Source organism: Ornithodoros turicata, chromosome 7 (genome assembly GCF_037126465.1).
Source record: "Ornithodoros turicata isolate Travis chromosome 7, ASM3712646v1, whole genome shotgun sequence".
NCBI lineage: Eukaryota > Metazoa > Arthropoda > Arachnida > Ixodida > Argasidae > Ornithodoros > Ornithodoros turicata.
Window position 1 is genome coordinate 57915098 of NC_088207.1, and position 21675 is coordinate 57936772.

Sequence of the window (21675 nt, forward strand, 5' to 3'; positions counted from 1 at the left end):
AAACTCCGTACTCTATGACGAAAAAAAGAAATACACGCACTCACCGTATCTATCGAAGGAGGTTTGTATTCTGGAGCGATGTCACCGAGGCCCTGCGCTTCTCTTCGTTGTTTGATGGTGAGCTTGAGGCAGTTTTTGATGAGTACAGATCGTACGGGGGTGAAGTAGCACGTGTCCGTAGGGGACGGAGGAGTAGGAGGAGGATTCATGGGCCCAGGGGTGCAGGAGCTCATGGGAGATTCTACCGGCGCCGGAGCGATCTCCATCGGCGCCTGAGTCGCGGCAGCAATGCTCAGTACATCTGCACCGCAGGCCTGTTGCTCGCACGAAGGTAGCCTCTGCTGTAAGATGAAAATGTTCCGCTTCAGTATATGATGATGACGAAGATCACAGGCGTCGTCACATCCCTTTTTTTTTTTCGTGTTAGCGCAGCGAATCAACTGTGGCTACAAGCATCGTACACAGACGTGGACAGATGGAGAGAGGACAGCTCGCAGGAGTGGGAGGACAGGGGGATGTTAGTATGCGCCCTGGGCAGACTTCAGGGGTAATTGTTCCAACATTCGTCTGGAAAGACTGCCGGAAAACCCAAGGAAATTGCCTCAGACAGCACAGCTGGTGCCACGATTCGAACGCGCGTCACTTCGCAGTCACGGCGTAAAACGCGATCATCCTAACCACTACGCCGTGCGAGCTGGCCACACCACTTTTATAGAATATGACGTTCTGTAGAACAAGAAGCGCCATGACTTGGAGGTGAAGACCACAGGATAGAGGCTAGTGAAGGATGTTCAATAGACCTCTACCTGTTTGTAAACAAATGACGTCATAATGTTCGACAGCGCCACCAATTTGGTAGAGTTGAACTATACGTTCAATGCTAGTGGCGAACAAGGTCGCGCCAGAAAGCTACGGTCTTGAGGGGATTACGATGGTCTCTGACCTTCGGTCCTACTTTTCTTTCAATAGGAGGCAGCGAACAATTGCCCATTCGTGGAACTCAGCTCTCCCCTCCCGATCTGTTTTGGTTTCGGTGTGTCTACCAACGTCATGATGACGTTTCTCGGGTAGAGGTTTATTGTGAACCGCGGCGAATGTCGTGTACAATATATAAGAGGTACTACCGACGTTAAATCCAGAAGTGTTCCTCACCCATGAGTTGTTCTCCCAGTATCCGGAGTCTGGGCTCTGTTCTTCCACCTGGACCTGTTGTGACTGCTGGCAGGCTACCGGCCACACGGTGTTGGAGCACCCGAAGAACCCGCCGTAGATGAGGTCGTCCGAAGGGTCGGGCGTGGGCAGGTCTTGGCCCTGCGTGCCGTACATGTCGCAACCCGTTTGTTCCCAGGATGACTCTTTCAGGTGGTCCAAACCCTGCCACGAGGGAGTCAGGGTCAACCTACGAAGGGAATAGAGACATACTTGAAGCTATAGTGAACTGCGGCTCGCTGTTTTTGAGGGTGCGAAATGATGAATAAAATAGAAAGCGTAACAAAACAGACAACGAAAGATAATCAGGCGTGAGAACAGGATAAACATGTACTGGTGATAGACACATTCAGAAGCCGCCGATATTTCGATCAGAAACTATATACTTATTCAATAGTCCGACCAGATGTGATGTTTTGAACTCACACCTACGGGAATGGCAAAGCAAAAACACCGTACAAAAGGCGCTTCAACGAGTGCTCCGGTACATCAACGTGAATTGCTCTTGCGCAGAGGCAGAGGGATATGTTGCCTTCCAGGGTACAAGAACATATGCACCCTATCGCTGTGCGGTTCATCACTGGACATCGGTAGACATCAGCGGTCTGACTGTTTCTGCTAAGTTTCCATTTTAAACTAAATGAGACCCCGGCCTACAGCATACGAAGCCAATGGAGGCCTATACTTTGGTTACGCTTAACCTATACGAAATCATCGAGGAGGCCAGTTTCTTGGAAAAGATCCGCTTACCCCAGGCCCAACACTAACAGATGTTACAGAGAAGCGAACGTACCGTGTGCTCCTCATCCTCTTTGAGCTGCATACCGTCTATATAAATACTGTCAAAGACAGGATTTCCCTTTTCTTCCGCTATTTAACGCCGTGCACGTAGCGCGCTTCATGTACCTTCATAGCGGACGGAAACCTGAAGACAGACGTCTTTCTTGCGTCTGCTACGTTAAAATGGAAACGGATATTGGTGCAGATTTTCTTGTCGTCTGCAATCGTTGATATCACTACCACTGGCGGTTACACATTAGAAGATCCTGGCTGAATAAAAGACACGAAGGAAGCGGCAACCTTCCTTCCGTTGACGCATTGTTTATGTCGTCTGTTGTTATGGTGCACTGGCGCAATATCCCGGCTCTTCACTGGAGGGTCGTCACTCCATCCCGACAGTAAAGGGTTCGTCAGACAGTAAAAAGTACTGGTTTACTGTCTGTGGGGATCGTGCCTCAATCACATCTCTGTGCCATGGAAGCCAGTTACTGGTCTGGTTATTCTGCTCATTACTTTGGATTAGAGTTGATTTGTTGCCATTTACGCGATGGAACTGGTGGCACGTTACACCAATCCATCACGATGAAAACCTACGTCACATAGGCAGCATAGACGTTGCGTCCTTGTTGTTACACCAATAACCGAAAGCCTCTGTACACAAAGCCCTGTTCAGAGAGCATGTACACCATGTTGTAGTCAAGGCCTCTCTATGTGAAGTCTTGTTCAATTGCTCTACATTCAGCGAGCTATTGCGAGCTTCCGAAAATACCGGTATATGACTATAGAAAGGAAAAATAGAAAACAGCCCCAGAGATCCCGAGCATGCAGAGTACGGGGGCACTCCAAGCTGGCGTTTGCGGTTCTCGTCCTTTCGTGAATGGCTAGTTAGTTAGTTAGTTAATAAATTAGTTAAAAGACTAGTGAACAGCGGAATATAGCTATTATCATTGAAGCCAAGCGTAGCGCCACCTAGCGTGTAAGGTGTCAGTGAAAGTGAGTAGTGAGTGAAAGGGATAGGACGTGACTACAACTATACTACTACTAGTGAACATTGAATTTAATGCTCTTTGAGAAGTTGACACGCTACACGATAGGTGGCGCTACTCGCGTGTTAAATGGCCATTGATTTCAATGATGATTGAAGAGTGCACGTATGACAGGGGTATCCGAATCTTGCTTCGAGTATCTGCAACAAAACCTTCTAAGGTACTGGCCCCACATTGAATTGCGATCAAAATATGCCTTGAATACTGTTCTGCAAAGTTTGCAAAGATCACGTACGATATGCATGCAGTGTGTGCGTACAGATGCATGTTTTGTAGCCGAAGGGCTGCCTTGGCCAATGAGCGCCAAGTTGTGTGCGCATCGCGAGCTGCGCGTCGGTGTCAAGATGGCGAAAATTCGTAGCAGACGACGCAGTTGCCTTCATTTTGCCGCAATTTTACTTGCTAATATGTAGCGTTCCTCGTCACATGTATAACTTGTTTTGCTGGGTTTACAAGCAACAAGCTGTTGAACTACGTCGCCAACATAAACCTCTCTGTTTAGCGCTTTACGGCAGCACCCTTACGTGTGAGAGTCCAACTAGAAGTCTGGCAAGAGTTAACTTCGTGGAATCGGATTACAATATCCCATTCTTTAATTGTTCGAGTAATAAAGTGTGGCTTATTATCCCAGCTTAGCTGCCTCCGCAATAGTAAGGACTTCTAAGTACTGCTGTGCGATCCATGAATGGTACTTGTATAATCCACGCTTCAGTCAAATCTCCATGTTTTAACGTGGCGTCGGCAAGCGCTTTCCCTGCAATCCCTACACGGCTAGGAATCCTACAGAAGTGAATGCCATATCAATTTTCACAGAGTTTGTGAAGTCAGAGAAACACGTGGTGTACAGTATACCACACTCTCTTTTTAGAAACTACTCAAGTAGTGCGTAACATGCATGCACCACATTGCTAAGTTAGCTAATAGTTTCTCGGTCATTGCCAACGTCTAGCACCTTATTAAGGAACGGTATTATGTGGTGCCCCTCGGCAAGCAGGAGCATGACACAGATGCATAGATGTACGAGTGTTTCGTCCCCGTATCAACATACGTCCCCGTATGTTGATAGAGGAGTATCAAGGCCAGACGTGTCAATGGCGGTCTTTCGGTGTTCTCGTTCCTCTGACCCTAATGGACATTCCGGTTCGCATCAAGCGGTAATTCAAGAAAAGGCTCACGGGATGCGGCAACACAACATTTACTCAAGCGCGCAAGGCTAATGCGTGGCAAAGTTGACGTTCACGAGAGTTCTTGGTGTTCTTACGAAATGGTCAGCCCGGGCTGACCAGGACCAATGTCACTCAAGTGCTATGACCAGGGACTCCACGTAAACTGAACATCGACTGCTCCTGAAGTCATTCGGTGCATCAGAGCATGCTACTGTATGCATTAAATGCATCGTGCCACATGTATGCAAGAAGAACAGATGTGCCTACGCTGCAAGACTACACGAAAGCACATCCCATACCCCTTATTGCCTATACGAAAATCCTTGATGTCACCAGAGCGCGACCAGAATCAAAGCGCTTGCGGATGAACACAAACAGGAACTGACACGGAACATACAAAGTACAGCATCGAAGAGGAAACACAGTATTACAGAACACAGACCTGACCCTGTCCCATAATTTCAAGTAAACATTATCTAGACTTGAACAGAAGTGGGGGGGGAGTACCTGAACTTTCTACCTGAATCAGAACGGAACGCCCAGTAAGATAATGCCTGGATATCAGTTATTATCAGTTATGACAAACGCTCAGCCATCACCGCACTGTATATTGAAGCTCACGTGCACGACAAGGCAATTAACTCACACTTCATCGCCTCTCCAGACCATCACGAGAAGTCAAGCTCCCATAGTCCATTCACAGTCTGTGTATCCTAAACCCCCTGCGGAATCCGTCGATAACTTAACATTCCATTGGGTCATTCTTCTACCTCTGCTACCCTCTTCACGCCGACTTGTCGTCACACCCCTTTGGCCCCACCCTGTTTCCAACCATCCACTACCTGTTCGAGACCTCGCCTCTTGACACTTCACTCATTCTTCACCAAATCGCCTGGCGCAGCACATTGCCCAGTTCTCGTTAATGTTCATGCAAGCCTGCGCACTATTAATAGCTGGAGCCTCGTGTCCCCGGCTCCCGCCTTCTCAGCTGGGGGGCAACCAGGCCAGGTTCCCTGACACTTGCACGTCGTGGTGACACCATGCTGTCTCCCGCCATAGCTCCTCATCGCTTCGAAGGTGGTCTCTAGTGACTCGCGCGCTTGTGGACAACTTTTATTTGGACTCGATTTATTTTTACGGCTCCCCTCGCTAATTCGGACTTGAAGAATTCACGGTGCAATATGAGGAGCAACTCGTGTCATCGGACTCGTCCTGGAATAGCAAGCAAAGAACACGACCTTGCTGAGAATAGTAGCTGTGTAGTGTAAATGAAGAAAGGGGGCAACATGGTTTCGGTGATTTGATCACTTTAAATGTGCTGGTGACACCCCAAGTGATCTGACTGGGGTCCAAGAGCTGATTCACTTGCAAGGGATGCCAGGAACGGTACACAATCTATGTCAAGCGATGATGGCGATGTTAAACTGGGAATGTGGTTCTGACGTGACGCTGGTCGTGTGTTCTAGGTTTTGTTGGCGTTATAGGATAGGACCAATGGGGACACGTGTCAGATCTGTTTCCAAGGAACTTAGGTAAACGTGAAATACTTTGGCTTTTTGTAGCGTACGCCAGGAGATTTACATTTTTCGCCGCACAGACACTGTACATGAGGTCCATGCACGCCACAACTTCATGCAGTTAGCAAGCAAGCAAGGTCCCCTTGTCATACGACAAGGTGGGTGTTGTTGCAATGCTTGGATGTTATATTTTCTACATGCCTGACATCCTGCACCGTACCTGCATGCATGCATGCACATCCTGTTTGCGGGTATAAGCGGATACGGCTGGTTCATAACGTACCCGAGGTTCTAGGTTCGAACCTGACCGAATACCGTATCAACTTGCTGCATGGTACAAGTTACTCAGACCGGTAGTTGGTACGAGGGCTCTGTGTGCGGATATTTCAGTGCACAGCGAAGAACCCTGTGCTGGGCAAAATTGATCCACAGATTGTCGACTGTGGCGTTGGTCATGATAATGGTTGTCTCGCAGCGCAAGAGTCCTCGAATTATGCCCTATCCGTTCTATCAAATACAGGATGGTTCATTCGTATCGACGTAAAGAGGTATGCCGGTGCAATACATTTTGAATGGACTGATGGTTCATGTACCACGTCAGGCTTCGCCTTTTGTACATGAACCACAGTTTGTATCTAGAAATAATGAAAAATGAAGTGCGTGTCACGAGTCTGCTGCGTGGTAATGGCGTCATGGCCTCGAATGTGGTTTGCTTGTTGTTGTGTTTACGGCATCGTTTGGTTTGGGTCTAGAGATTAAGCTCACGAGAGTGGAACGTGTTATATACATGTACCATCTCTCGTAGAAGGGGTAGATAACGTGAGATAATGAATGTACCCATTTGAAAGGGACAGATATCGTGCACAATGTTATGGGGCATTATCCGCCAGCTGCTGAACTCTGCACTCCGTGTAGATGTAGAGTACGAAACGTATATGTTTCACCAACGTGTATTAACACTTAAACCGACCGGTGTTCATCGGTTAAACATCGGTCTTAAACCGGTGTTCATCGTCAACCGTGTTGACGCGAGAAAGCGAGATTACCCGCAGTCATTGGGAAACATCACATGTCATAATCACTTTTCTCTCATTTATTGTTGTTGTTGTTGTTGTTGGTAATACAGGGTGGACGATTAACACCAAGCTTAGAAAAGTCTAATCTCCGTTCAAGTGTGAACTGGCGTTGGCAAAAGCGGGCCCTTATGACCATGATGACAGACCTATTGCTGTAGGCGTACGGCCAGTTATACAAGATTTGGTCAATATTCTATATTAGCACCGCGAAGCGACAGTGGCTACAAGCGTCGCACAGATGAGCACAGTTAGTGTGTATCCTGCGCAGACTTCGGAGGGAGCAGTGCCCTGCCAACATCCTTCTGCAGAATCTTCCGGAAAACCCTAAACAGAACCTTAGACAGTACACTCAGTGCCGGAATTTGATACAGCCACCTCCTATAGTGTTCAGCTTGTCCTTGAAGCTCCCGACACGAATCGAGTTCCTACAGTTCCTCAAGTTCCCCACAGCAGAAGGCACGTGCAGATTTAACGTAAAAAAGCCGTAGATATTATGATTCCCAAATCTTCCAACTTTATGATGTTTCTTCATGTAAGCAATTTTAGGCCAATTTTTATACTTCACGCTCCATCGGTAGCCATGATGAGAAAGGCGATTTCATCGCAAGATGATATCACGTGAAGTGATGAGATCATACGTCCACGCTGAGAGAGACATTTCAGTCATGCACACGGCACATTTGAGCTCCGCTCTACGCTTGCTGCTATTGGCTGCATTAGCTAGCTGCATCACTCAATGCCTTGAAGTAGAGTGCTGACATCGAAACTATAAGGCTCAGTACCAGGCGGCGCTGTATAATTCGTCCGGCGGAGTAACTCCGTTTGGCTTGACATTTCGTTTACGAGTCGCTCTTAAGTTGAATACGGGTGTAATAGGCGCCGGAGAAAAACTGAAACAAAACAAAAACATTGTTTTCAACTGAACACTGAAGGAATTCCCATTCCGATGCATTCCGATTAGCAATGTCGTCGAAATGCCATCCACAGCCCTGGTATCAGCATCTGTCAGATGCATACTAACGCGAGGAGCGAGACCCAAAGGCGTCCAGTCGTAAGAATTGCAAGCTTTTGTGGGTGTAACAATCGCCGTTGAAACCGGCGATATGTGCGTAAGAGACGCATCCCATAGTGCACCGCAGGAAGTCTTCCGCCTCATCCCCTGAAGCCTCACCCAACGGAAGACTGACACGTCCCCAATCAGACGGCACGCTTGAGATTAGCCCAGAAATGCCGGAGACACGTCTCTTCAACCCGCTTTTCTTTGAAATTTCTCGGCAGCTTTGAACCCGGTTACATAATCTTTCAAAAGTCCGGTGATATTCCTTCAACCCCGTTCTCTCTCTGTTTGCCTTGGCCCACAGGCCGACTCAGAGGGAATCCTGGGACGCTTGTGAATAGCCAATGAGGGAAACCCGATTCCAGCCGTCAGTCAAGTGGCCACCCCCGCTGGGATACCAGTCAAATGCGGCGGTGTTTCTTGTATACACTGACGGATGCACAACCTTGGAAGAGTTGTGTCTTCTAAGGCGTCTTTGGCGTATGTTCGACGGCACGACACGGCTTGTCGTTGCCTGACCCCCACTCAGAAAGTTTCTCAATAAGGCGATAAGGGAGGTTTAGGCGTGGAAAACGTTATGTCACGGGGTTAATGCCGTGGCAAAGGTGGACGTGGAAGTTGATTTTTAGTTCTTGAAGTAACTACACGAAGAGCAGTGCTCTTCGTGTAGTTACTTCAAGAACACGGTGTGTGCTCAGCACACACCGTGTTAGGTGCCCGGCAACGCACATACGACAAGGCACAGAAGTCGTCACAAATGCTTGAAAGGATTAAGGACGAATGCGAAGAAAACTTGGACAAAGATTTGATGTAAACTAGCACAGCGAAATATTTTATCACAGTTCGTGACAGCAATGAACTGTGTTATATTGTGCTTTGCAAGTGTCACTTATTACTCTTCGGACTTTAAAAAAAAATGGCGTACTAATGGCGGAATCTACTTTAGACAAGATATCCCAAGCAGCACGATGTACTGAAAGTCGAGTGCAATAGGGGTGGACGGGTAAGTGGAAGGCCTTGAACAAACTCGTGAAACTAGAGAACACTGATAAGACACATACCGTCCACCCCTGTTGCACCAGACTTTCAGTACATTGTGCTTCTTGGGATACTACGCTGCGCTGTGCGCACTGACGAACTATTTTAAGGACATACGTGCTGAAATAATCTTTTAAATCATTTAGTGCTTTCACACGTCAAGCGTCCTGGAACAGCTGGTCGCACCAGTGCGTCATAAGTTTCCATTTTTTTTCTTTCTATTTCTATTCTGTTCCATAAGATATACCAGGTAAGCGACATCACTGTTGTGCCACAGTAAATGTTTTATCTGGCTGCGTGCGAGTGATGAATAATGATGACGTTGCATACACTCTTAGGCACTCTGGGAAGGAAGAAATCCTCTTTAAAATCCATGCTCTAATGTTCGCCCAGGAAAGGGGGGGCGGGCAACACACTGAGCGAGATCAGTAATAGTTTTGAAAGGCGATGTGATCAATTCATTGCGCCTTTTCATAGCTTCCAGCCCTCAATAGAAGAAAGAACATACAACGGAATCTTAAAGGGAGACTCCGGGACAATCCGAAACTATTATAATGGCTGTGTAAATATGTCCGATACATTCTTCCAAAATGAGAAATACAGTTGGTTTGGCAATATGGGACTCATTAGTTGCCAAAAGAGCTGGGAAGCTCAAAACGAAACCGAAACTTCTGAAGGTTCCCTCTACTACCTCCTGTACCATGCGTGACGTCACCGGTAGTCTCGTGTGGGCCACCGGCTGTTTTTCAGGCACGCGCTTTGTAACTTCTTCGTGTCGCATGGATGACCAGTCGTCTGCTTCTTCGATTTCGTTCTAAAATATTCGCCAGTAGTAAAAGCAAGACCTACAGAAAGCCGTACATCAGGAATACCGGTGAGGTGAAGCACAGTGTTGCTTGACTGCTTTTCCGTGGAGGAGCGCCTGATCACTCGAAGCAAAATATTCATTTCCTAATCATCTGGGCCACTTGGGGATGAGAAATTGTATTCACTGAAATATCACAGGGTACGGATTGATGTCGCACTGTTACTTCAACACGTTTTTGATGCGGAGTTTCCCTTTAAAGGTATCGGAAGTTAGTTCTGTGTGAACAATGTGGACCAATGTGCGCATAGAAACGCACACCAATAGAGAGTATATACCGTACGCTATCGCCTTTGCGCACGAAAGGGATACGGCCAGGACAGAAAGAGAGCGTCGCGCAGAACTACCAACGTTATCCTTTGCGGCGATAGCGTATACGATGTACTAAAACTCTCTAATGTCCCCGTAGACTGGATGTGCGGTCTAACAGTCCAACAAGGTCTTTCCGATCGCTACCTCTATGCAGTGGCTGTAACTATTCATGTAACGATAACTCGTATCGTACCTTTGAAGGGCAGCACGAGTGGTCCAATAACCGTCCGCTGGGGCAGGCAGAGGCATAACGCCCACGTTGTCATAATGCACGCATCAACATGTTCGACTACAACATGCAGTAGCACTGCTGTCTTTGCTATAGCACGCTTGTGCTGCCTACAGGTGGCTGATCAATAGATAAGATAATGAGACCTTCCCGTTATTTTTTTATATATTTTTTTAACGCGCACCCTCCGAATAGCCTACGCAGTTGGACGCGGTTTAAGAACTGCGATTAGATAGACCAGGTGTCAAGAATTTCATTGTTGTTCAACTCGCTTGGCGGTAGATAAGCGAGACAAATGGAGGGGGGGGAGCATGTCGGAGATAAGATGAACTGCGAGGTAGGTTTGCACTTTTCATAGGCGGCGAGTGTGGTAGAAGAGATGACGCAAGAACTGTGTTTTAGGGAAATGACAAGAGCTTCGACATTTGTTTGGCCAATTCTGATTACTGCAAACTGAAAAAAAAAGAAAAAAGAGGAAAACATGAATAGTGCGTGTGATTTTAGACGATGCTATTTCAAGACGTGTACTCTGTTCCTTCTGAATGCACAGCACAATAGTGTAACGTATTGTTTTGAATATATGTGGTTAGTAGCACGTGCGTGGAGTCACGTATTGTGTCAGAATTATGACTACACGCTGTCCAATAGGAGGTTTTGTCATGATTTCAGTCGTGTTACAACGCATTTCTTAGCCCAGGACTGACTGAACTCGGCGTACGATTTTTAAGAATATCGTATAGGCCAAAGCGGGGTATAGGCCAAAGCGGGGTATACGCCAAAGCGGTCCAGACTGTGATGACCCACGTGCTACTAACCAGTGTCCAGACTGTGGTGACACCGACGCAGCTTCTGACCAGCGCTGTGCCCAGGGTTCCTAGCCCCTGGTATCGGGTACTGAGCTTGCTGATTACGTGTACGCGAAAAAAAAAGTGTCCGGAACGACAAACGATTCCGTGTTAGCAGCGCCACAAAGCAGCTGTGGCTATGTGCGGCATATACAGACGTGCGTACACGGAGAAGGGTGGAGTGGACACGTCGTGGGACAACCTCAGGGGGCGCTGCAGCGACACCGGTCTGGAAATAAGTCTGCCGGAAAACTCAGGGAAAACGTAAGAGAGCACGTCCGGTGGAAAGATTCAAACCCACCGCTTCCTAATCTTTAGCGGTACCTCAGCGGTACCACCAACTAGCGGGTACCAGCTCGCGTGGAGTAGAGGTTAGGGTGATAGCCTTCCACGCCGAGACTGGGAGGCAACGCGGGTTCGAATCCTGGCACCGACTGTACTGGCTCAGGTTTTCGCTGCGTTTTCCGGCTGACCTTCCCCTACGAACGTCGGCGCAGTTACCCCTGAAGTCGGCCCAGGACGCATACTAACCCCCCTGTCTCCTCACTCCTTCCTGCTGTCCTCTCTCCATCTGTCCATGTCTGTACGCCGCTCAGAGCCACAGTTGCTTCGCGGCCCTAACAGGGAACTAACGAAAAACAAAACAAGGCAGAAACGAAAAACTAGCGGGTGCTGTGTCCGCGTTCGTGTGATGCTGCCAGTGCAAGAGGAATTGTTATGCCTCTATACGGGACGTCTACCTCTCAATTTTGTTCTCACCCTCACCCTCTAGGCCTTCATGAAACATCCCGGCAACATTCCCGTAATCCTTCGTACAAACCACACGCAACACCACAATGACTCTCACCCTGAACTACATTACCACCGCAGCCGACACCCACTACCGACAGAAAGGACAATCTAACGGTGTTTCAGGTATGCGCTTTTCTGAAGCGCAGTCCCATCCAAGCAGTATACGGTCACGCATTTCACGAAATCCTTCTGCCGGAAACAAAAGACGCCGAACGACATTCACGGTCCTTAGCCCTCCGGTGGGCATAATACGTTCGTGCAATGGCTTGGAATGCCGGTTCAACGTTACGCGCATGCACGCGTGGATAAGCGCCTATTAACTGAAATCCGTGAAACACGACACGAGGAAGCTGCTCACTTCAGACGTACTGCCTACGCGCTTATACCGTAAGCGACGCAGGGCGACGCCGCGGGTCTCCTGTGTGGAGGCCACGTTCAATATACGACCAGTATCACCTACAGTCACTATATAAGCTTATATAGTGACTGTAGTATCACCCAGTCTTGGGCAGCATTTTTGTGGTAACTGTAACTGCTAAGTGTAACGGCAGCTTCTCAAGTTTACTACTGTATTGTTATCAAAGTTTTGACAGCAGAAGATAGGTACGCGCTCTTAAAAAAAATGGTGTACTTTAACTCCTTTCCTTGCCACATATATAACACCCTTTTGGAGAGTACAATTACGCTCAAAAGGGTGTCTCCTGACTCCCTCAAGGGAGTAGCATAACACCTTCTCCCTGCCGGGGAGTAATATTACTCTCCAGTAGGGAGAAAGGTGTTACGCTACTCCCTTGCGGGAGTGAGGAGACATCCTTTTGAGCGTAATTGTACTCTCCAAAAGGGTGTTATATATGTGGCAAAAAAAGGAGTTAAAGTACACCCTTTTTTTAAGAGTGTAGGGTACCGTTCGCACGAGTGGTTACGGTGGAGGACTTCTATAGCCTTCGAACGTCTGTAAACATCAATAAACCGCACATGTGAACATTCGTACAGTTTGGGACAAAAGTCTACGGAACACCGGCGTGTCGCAATTCTCCTTTGGAGCGGCACCCTATATAGCAGCAAACATGAGCGGGCACAAATACTGGGAGATGGATAGAATAGCTAGAATTAGCCGGTCACCTGTTTGTTATTCGAGATCTTTTTTTATATCTAGCAGGAGGCCGTTTAGATGGAGAAAACGTTCCGTAAACTTTTGTCCCAAGCCGCTTAAAAATGGATTGGAAAAGTGTAGCGGTCAGTAAAACACTCGGGACTGGCTACTCCAGCACGCGTTAATGACATAAAACCAATGAAGGAAAAGGAGGGAGTAAGGAGAAAGGCCACAAATCAAGCGGACAAATGGAATAGATAAGCATCACCACAAACTTCGGCACAAAGTCGAAAAGGAAAGTCTGGCACAATTGGACCACTAACAGATGGCGCCAGAGGCAACAGTGCGGGAGAGTTCAATGCAAAAACAGGACCGTCCTGTTGAAGACAGCGCTGACTGCCGAAACGTCGACCCCTAACTGTGACTGTAAATCAATTTCTAGTACATCCCACTTAATTTTAAATGTAATAAAAGTAGCAATTGTTTTTAATCTTTATACGGCTTCCCAAGTCTCTTCATTACTTGTATAGTCTATATACGTATATACAGGGTGTTTGCTCTAACGTGTCCAGAAATTATATTTAAAGCGAGCGATAAAGAAAAACGAGCGCTACTTTTCAGCTACTTGACTAAGAAACAGGTGCTACTAGTGAAGCAGTACCTGTTTCTTAGTCAAGTAGCTGAAAAGTAGCGCTCGTTTCTCTTTTACCGCTCGCTTTAAATAAAATTTCTGGACACGTTAGAGCAAACACCCTGTATATGCAATTCAACAAACCATGCAAAATTTTACGCATCAGTGGCGTTCTTCCTGCTATTTCCTTGGGATCGCGGTTTCAGTACGGGCCTGACGGCAGCGACGAAACATATCAATTTCACGTCAATAATGATGACGGAGCGAAAGTTGAAGCTAGAATTCTGCAGATAATTACAAGAGGGTATATGTATACTCACAGAATGAAATGAAAGTAGTTCATGAAATTTTTTGTCACAAAGTCACCGCTGTGCCGTTCCAAGCTATACACCTCCATGATGGTGAAATTTTGTTGTCATGGCGGCCTCCACAGAAAACATCAATGAAAAGCGCTCAAGTTTGATCGGAAGATCGATACTTTTTAGGCTCCTCCGAATGGCCAGACCCACTTTTAAATACAGGCTCCGGTAAGCGTGCTGCACAAGTGACCTCTACAACAAAACGCCGTGCTATATGCAAATACGCAACGTATAGCAGCACTGCAATCTTACAAACTCAGTTAAGGTAATGGCCTTATAATGACCTAATTAAGGCAAATCCACGCGTTTTCCCTTAAACATATACGATCACTCTCCTTTCATGCACACACGTTGTTCATCGCACATAAACATTTCGACAACACACTCACCTTTAAACGTTATTATATCATTAGACCTGGCCGTAGGCTTATAACGGGAAATAAAACGCGCTTAAACTGTCCTTGGTGCATTATTCACCGTTATTATGACGTATGCACCGTCACGTGACCTCGTCGCTGGACACGAGGAAGACCGATAAAGTCTCCCATAAACAGTCTCTTCGGGCAATTATTACTCAATCCCTTCTTCTCGGTATACGGCCTGGTCTAATAATCCTGCCTTCCGAGAAAGACGGCCTCGAACTCGCTGTGGATGTCACACAGGAAGAGGTCTTACAGTTTGCGTGGAACGTGCCTATAAAGGCGACAATATAATTTTTCATTGCGGTTACTAGTTTGACCTTCCATAAACTAAGCTTTGCAGATGAGGCTGTCCGTGCACACGGAAGCTTCCTCTTTTCTTCTTCTTATAAGACGTTTTTTGACGCTAGCGTGTTTAATATTAAGGCTGGCAAGAGTTACACACCTGTATGTCTTCAAAGGCATCCGCTGTATACATCCAGTATAGTGTGATTCAAGCAAAGAGAGATGATGATTTGGATGGATATTTGCATAAGGCGTACCTGGCGTCGTGCTATAGCCTTTGACAGGTCCATGCAAATTTACGGCAGGTGGAAAACACGCGTTCGTTTCATATGTGCCAAGGACTACGGAAGGAGCTTTGGAGACGTTGTTACGCGCGGGGGCCACAATTTGGCACTGCGAAACATTGCAAGGAGTTTAGAGAAGTCAGACGTTGAAGCGAATGGAAAATGTCGTGCGTTGTGTGCAAGTCACAAGAGAAGATTCCATGGGTTACGCTGGTGCGAATTGAATTGTAAGCAAAAAAGATTGAGAAATTGATTGCGTTACCCGACAAATTGTGCTACGTACGCTCCAATCACGAACGCCCGGGAACTTCACGAGGTCAAAATTGCTGTTGGCCAAACGGTTGGGGGCTGAGGGGTGAAAGTGACAGTATACGCTGGGCTGACAGTACGCTCACTTTACGAATGTGGCGTGCAAGAGTTAAACGAATAGCCGACGGGAAATCTTACCTTCAATAACAACAACAACAATAATTATATTATGATTTGTCTCTTTTCTTCCCTCAAAATGCAATTCAAACTTCATCCCCGTTTATAAATGCAATTCGCGGCGTCGCGAGACGACTATATACACGCAGTCGGCCTCGTGGGTACCAAAGCAGCTTGTACCCCGTGCCATGAAGTTGCTGGCGTCCTCGTCCGGGTTCGAACCCGCCACCTTGGGACCAACAAGAGGTCGCGTCACCAACTGATCTACACCGAGGACCTTCCCAGCTTTTTCTTCCGTCCTTTCTCATTACGACTGCTATGCATCTGATTACTCTAAGGAGTGATCGATTTCATTACCCGACTACAGTTCGATTACTTTAAAGGGTAACGGACACACACGCGTATGTTGCTCCGAATTTGTTGCATAAGCCTCGAAGAATAAGCGCAGATGCGCTAATGAGCCCTGCTATGTATAGAAAATGCTCCCGACTGCAATTAAAAAAGCGTCGGATAATTACCACACAGCGGAAACAGTTTCGTAAGCAACGCCTTAGGAACTTTTTTTTTCCCACAATTCCACGCTGGGAGGGAACTTTATTACGGCATACAATGGAAGCGTTAACTTGACTCCGTTGAAACGATAATTGTTGGGTGTGAGGACCACGTACCGGCGATTTAACATTCACATCACGATGATGTAATTTGCAAGCCATGCTTCGTGTCACGGTTAAAGAGGAAAATGCCAGTTACAATTGCTCTTACTTACTCGCATATTTGCCCGGCGCCGCAAGTATCTTGATACTTCATTGATTACGATATTGATTGACGAGTATATTGAGCTCGTCATGGATCCTTCTCAATCCATCGCGCAGCTTTTATTTTAAATGCGCTTCACTGTACAGTCAAATTAAGCCGAAGCAATGGCATTCAATCCGACGAACAGTTCTTACTTATTAAGGTCACTGAGCATCTTTTATAGTTTCAGTTTAATGCTGCCGGCAGCACCGATTCAATTATTTATTTGATTAGTCCGAACTTGTATTATTTATCCGGTTTAAATGTCATCTTTTTCTTTAATCCATCTCATCCTTCTTTCACCGTTTATTAGTTTATCCTTTATTTCCTAATATTTTCTTTTTATTTATTTTATTCTTCTTTTACTGTTTTTCTTTTTCTTTACGGAAGAGCAAGCCGACGTCCCGTTTGGCTGACGTTTCCTCCTTTTTGTCTTTGTTCTAATAAATATATCCCCCCCCCCGGTTTAAATGCTTCAATGTCGAAGCTTGTCCATCGCAGCCCTGCTACGTATCAGGCAAACACTTTGAAGCAGGGCAGACTGAAAAGCAATAGAACATGTAGCTAAAGACCCAAGTGTACAAAATCCTTGAACATCTTGAAGGTCCTGCCTCACAGATCATGGGTAGGGCCTGACTTTTTCGGGTTTTATTTTTGGCCAAATTCGGGGGGTAAACATCGGGTGATATTTTTCATTTGAAAATTCGGGTGTATTCGGGTTAAATCCCGTTACGGCATATTCTGTCGTCAGAAATTCGGGTGTATTCGGGTGATTTTTTTTTGTTTAATAAAAATTTAACTATGTTTGAACTAATGTTTAGCAATGTTATCAAACTTTATTTTAATGCATGCTTACGAGTGTGCCACGCGACCCGGATGTTTTCGGGTAGATTCGGGTTAAACCCGAATTTTACAGATTTCGTTCGGGGGGTAAATATCGGGCGGATACGGGTTTAACCCTAAAAAGTCAGGCCCTATTCATGGGGAGCCCAGACAGAGAAACTCGTCATAGAATTTATGCATCCATTATTCGTTCGAAATTCGATTATGGGTCCTTCGTGTATAGCTCAGCTCACCTGTCGGTTCTAAAAAGTTTAGACCCCTTCCACCACTGACTGACTGGGTTACGACTGACTCTGGGTGCATTCCGCACCTCACCAGTCGAAAGCCTATATGTAGTGTGCGACGAGCTGCAATGTTGGAACGGCGAAAATTTTACCTGGCTTCTTGTTATGCCCTGAAAGTACGGGGACACCCACACCACATATCTTTGCCTTGTGTTGAAGGTACACACGTACCTTCACTTAGGTTGCGCATCCTGCAGGGGATCGAAGCTGGCGGCTTTTCTGAATATAAGTACCCTGTTTCAGAAACCGGTTCAAGAATTACCCCATGGCAACTGCCTCAAGAATGCAATCTCTCTCTGTCAAAATACAGAAAACACGACACTCTGTCCGCTCTATTGCGACAGGAGTTCGCGCCTTTGAAGTCAGAGCTTGGGCAAACAGGTAGCACTTTACACTGATGGGCCAAGAACACGAGAAGGAGTAATATATGCAATGGTATCTGATACGTGTATACACGATCACATCACTTATAAGGCATAATGTCCATCTTCACTGCTGAAGTCTATGGGATAATTACGGCATTAAATTACATCCTGCAACATGGCACTCCTCGGTTATTTACACTGACACTCTTAGCTGCCTTCAAGCAATATGCAGTCTACGGACCCAGAGAAACCTTCTGGTGCAGAAACCTCAAAGCATGGCCAGTAAAATAATTGGTCGTGATCTTTCGTTGAGGTTTTGCTGGGTGCCTAGTCACGTGGGTATTGCCGGAAATGAACTCGCTGACAAAGCTGCTCTTGCAGCCCTCTCTCTTGGCATAACCCCATTTGACATTCCTTCTCAGGATCTTCGTTTGGCCTTGAGGACAAGAATAAAAAAAAACTCATGGCAACATCACTGGCATGAACTGAACATGAACAAACTTTATCTCATTAAAAATAACATAGGGAAGTCCACATACAAGTCCAACAGTCGTTTACATGAGGTCATTTTATCTCGATTGTGGTTTGGACACACGCATCTCGCCCATGGGTTCTTGTTGCGCAGAGAGAAGCCACCGCAGTGCTCACATGGAGAGCAACACCTCTGTGCTACACATCCTTATTACACGCCCATTATACGAGCCCATGCGTCATCATCATTTTACTGAGTTTTATCATCTCCCCTTCACCCTGTTTTATTGCTGGGTAAAGAGACTTTTATGCCATTTAACTATAGAACATTTAACCTTTTTAGAGAGAGCTTTTGTAATGCAGCAGGTATCACCCATGGTGGGTTGCTGAAGACTCCAAGGCTAACTTTATTTTACTAATTTATTAACTAACTAACTAACTAGAGATATTGGCTTTCTAAGTTGTCTGAAAACTACACCATATTACTTGTGCGAATATCTTGCGGTTACTTTTACTGTTTTTAGCATAATCAGTTATTTTTAATTCACCACAATTACATTTTCCAACACAGTTTCGGCGCATTATGGCCTAAGTAACTGATGCGCCATAAAAACATCAATCATCATCAACTTATAGCTACAAATAAAAACAAGAAAACTAGTTACAACATCCCTCATACAAAGTATCACGCACGCAAGTTATATGTATACATAAAGTGTCATATACCCTCACGGGGCAAACAGAGGAGATCTGACGCTTTCAATGGCGCCGATGGAATACTTTTTTTATCCGAATTCATAACTCTTGCACGCTCGGTCGCAATTTGTCAACGTTGCTACGAGAGGGATATACTCAGAATGTGCACCACCGTGAAGAAGAAGAAGAAGAAGAAAAAAAAAAGAGAAGACATCAACAAGCAGGGGCAACTTCGTTCGCGCTCCCAACACACATGTTCCTCCGAGTGACTAAACATAGCAGAAGTTCTCCGAAGTAATCTCTCATATGACTGCCTGTGTATGCAGTGCCTGCAACGTAGAGACGCGAAAATCGAGCGTCATCTGACTACACCCGAAACATTCCACTGAAAACACACCTACCGTGACGACGAACGATTTTATTCTTTCCTTCTATATATAGTACTTTTTTTTTTTCTTTTGCGAAGACATCTAACACTTTTAGGCGATGTTTATCTACAAATAAATACGGAAGAAGTTACCATCGACTCCTGCATTGTTGCAATATTGTTTTTGAAAATGCGATCGAGGGTCGAATGACAGGGCTTCCAGAGAAGCTCTGCAGTTGTGTTTATTCCGCCTCCTACAATGTTTTTGGGCCCTTTGAATAATTTTGATTTATAACAACAACAACAACAACAAATACATTGATGATGATGAATGGGGACTTATAACAACACAACGGATGAACTGACGATGAATGGGGAAATTCGCCACATACCCACTATACCCCAAGGTCCCTTTCCTTTTCTTCTTTGCTTTCCCATTTTCTCCTTTTTACTTCTCCTTTGCTTTTCTTCTTTATCTTCTCCTTTTCTTTTCTTCCTCATTTTCCATTTTTTTGGAATAGCAAGCCGACCTCCGTCTGGCTGACCTTTCCTTTCTTTTTTCTTCGTAACTGTAACTTTCTTTTTTCTTCGTAACTGTAACTTTCTTTTTTCTTAATAAACATATCCCCCCCACCCCAAGGCACAATGGACGGAATGAGATATGACATGATGATAAGACGATGAACGACGCTGAACTGATTGGTAGACAGTCAGCGGAGTTGGTGAGCTAACATTAGTGGCGGCGAGAACATCAACAAAACGCTAGGCAAAAACAAAAACACAACAACACACAGGGATACGCAGGCGTATCATAGGACAGAGAGGAGACCAGCGTCACGGAGAAAGATAAGGAAATGCTGCAGAGCACGACGATCTTCGATCATGTCAGACCTATAGGGGACTTGTGGACCCAGGGGACTGAGCAAAACGTACACTTCTACGGGCAATGCCGTTTGAAAACCACTGGACATGGCGAGCAGACAAACACAGAGCAGTATTAACGAAAATTATCGCCCGAAAATTCGTGCGGCTTTTCCTTTTGCATGTACGTGGCAAGTTCAGGAAGATACAGAAGATCACGGTATTCTTCCAACGTCCTGTATTGTGTTGTCTTCCTGCAGCAGACGACCCCTTAATCATCATCGTTCTTCGCGCAGTTTCGTTAATGAACGCAAGAACCGTTCCATAACCAATCACTCAACCGGAACATTCTGACACTAGCCTTGTAATCGTGTTTGACTCTCTCCAAACTCATCCATTTTCTCTTCCCCTCCGCGTATTTGTGTCATTATTTCTGCTTCTGCCAACAAAACCTGTCACATGTCTGCGTTCTGGTCGTAGCAGACGACGAGTACGGGGTTACCAGACCGGATTGGGCATTCCGTCGCGCTCAGCGGGAAGTCGTTCCGCAAATGGTACTAAGTGACTCCCTTTCAGTTGCCGTTTTCGAAAGCTCTGATAAATGAAGGCCGGGTATCTTCGACAAGGTGGCAAGCAGAGCTGATCCGAGTAAGGAACGACATTTATAGACTCGATAGCGAGCTTCGTCGTATCACGTGATGACTCTCAAATAGATGTGGACGCGGTCTTCAGCCGGACTATACAGCGCTATATCGTGTTGACAAACAACAACAACAACAACAATACACGATGACGATGAGACGATCGTGTTGAATCCGAAACTGGTCCAGTTATAAGCATGTGTAATGTATTTAACGTATGGTAAAGAAACAATATTGACAAATAACTGACGTTTTGAGAAATGTTTTATGAGGATACGATCAAACAGACTGCAGAGTAAGCTCACGTGGGGTGGCCAGCAACGTGACGTCACCGCTAGTTTGCCCGCGATCTTACGGTCGTCTCGATTCGGCCTATAGCTGTCACTGCGGTGCGTTCCAAGAGTATGCCCTTAAACTCCTGGTGGTGGCGATATGATACGTTTTCCTCGTGACTAGTGAGATTTAGTGCATCGTACGCCGGGGGGATAGCGAACGACGATTGGGATGGAGAGCCTGGTCACGCATTGTTGCGATCATCGGTGGCCAAACCGTTCGCAAACAGCGCAGTTGCTGTTTCTGTGCGTCATTTTGTAACTTTTCCTTCGACAACGGTAATTAGTTTTACCGATATCCTCGCAGTAAAGCTAGGTCCCCACTGCTGGGCATGCCCACTCGAAGCGTGGAAGGCCTAACGAAGAACGCGCGACGAACGACGTTCGCCGTAGTCTCGTGATATACCGACGAGAGCGAGACTTCTGCACGTGCTACAAAGCAATTTGTTTGCTGTCAGTCACAAGCGAGCAGCGTGATTACCACGTGGATAGCGTAGCGGAAAATGAACAACGCCGCGTCGGAAACGGATGCCCGATCGTCGTAGATCGGTTGGGGTTGACAACGTAGCTTCCGAAGTGCCATATCTACCG

The 21675-nt window shown here is 46.2% G+C and overlaps 1 protein-coding gene across 5 annotated transcripts in view; it reads right to left on the minus strand.

Moving 5' to 3' along the window:
• The window catches only part of LOC135401731 (cyclic AMP-dependent transcription factor ATF-3-like), a 92085-nt gene that overhangs the window by 13328 nt on the left and 57082 nt on the right, over nt 1-21675 (minus strand). For 3 of the 5 annotated variants that reach the window (XM_064634286.1, XM_064634285.1, XM_064634287.1), the window contains exons 3-4: nt 1153-1399; nt 45-341 (exon numbers count right to left, since the gene is read on the minus strand). In XM_064634286.1, coding sequence (XP_064490356.1) covers nt 45-341; nt 1153-1326 — 471 coding nt within the window. In that variant the 5' untranslated portion in view covers nt 1327-1399. Of the gene's footprint in view, nt 1-44; nt 342-1152; nt 1400-10259; nt 10457-21675 lie in introns of those variants that run through there. The other 2 variants (XM_064634284.1, XM_064634283.1) reach the window with 2 other exon arrangements.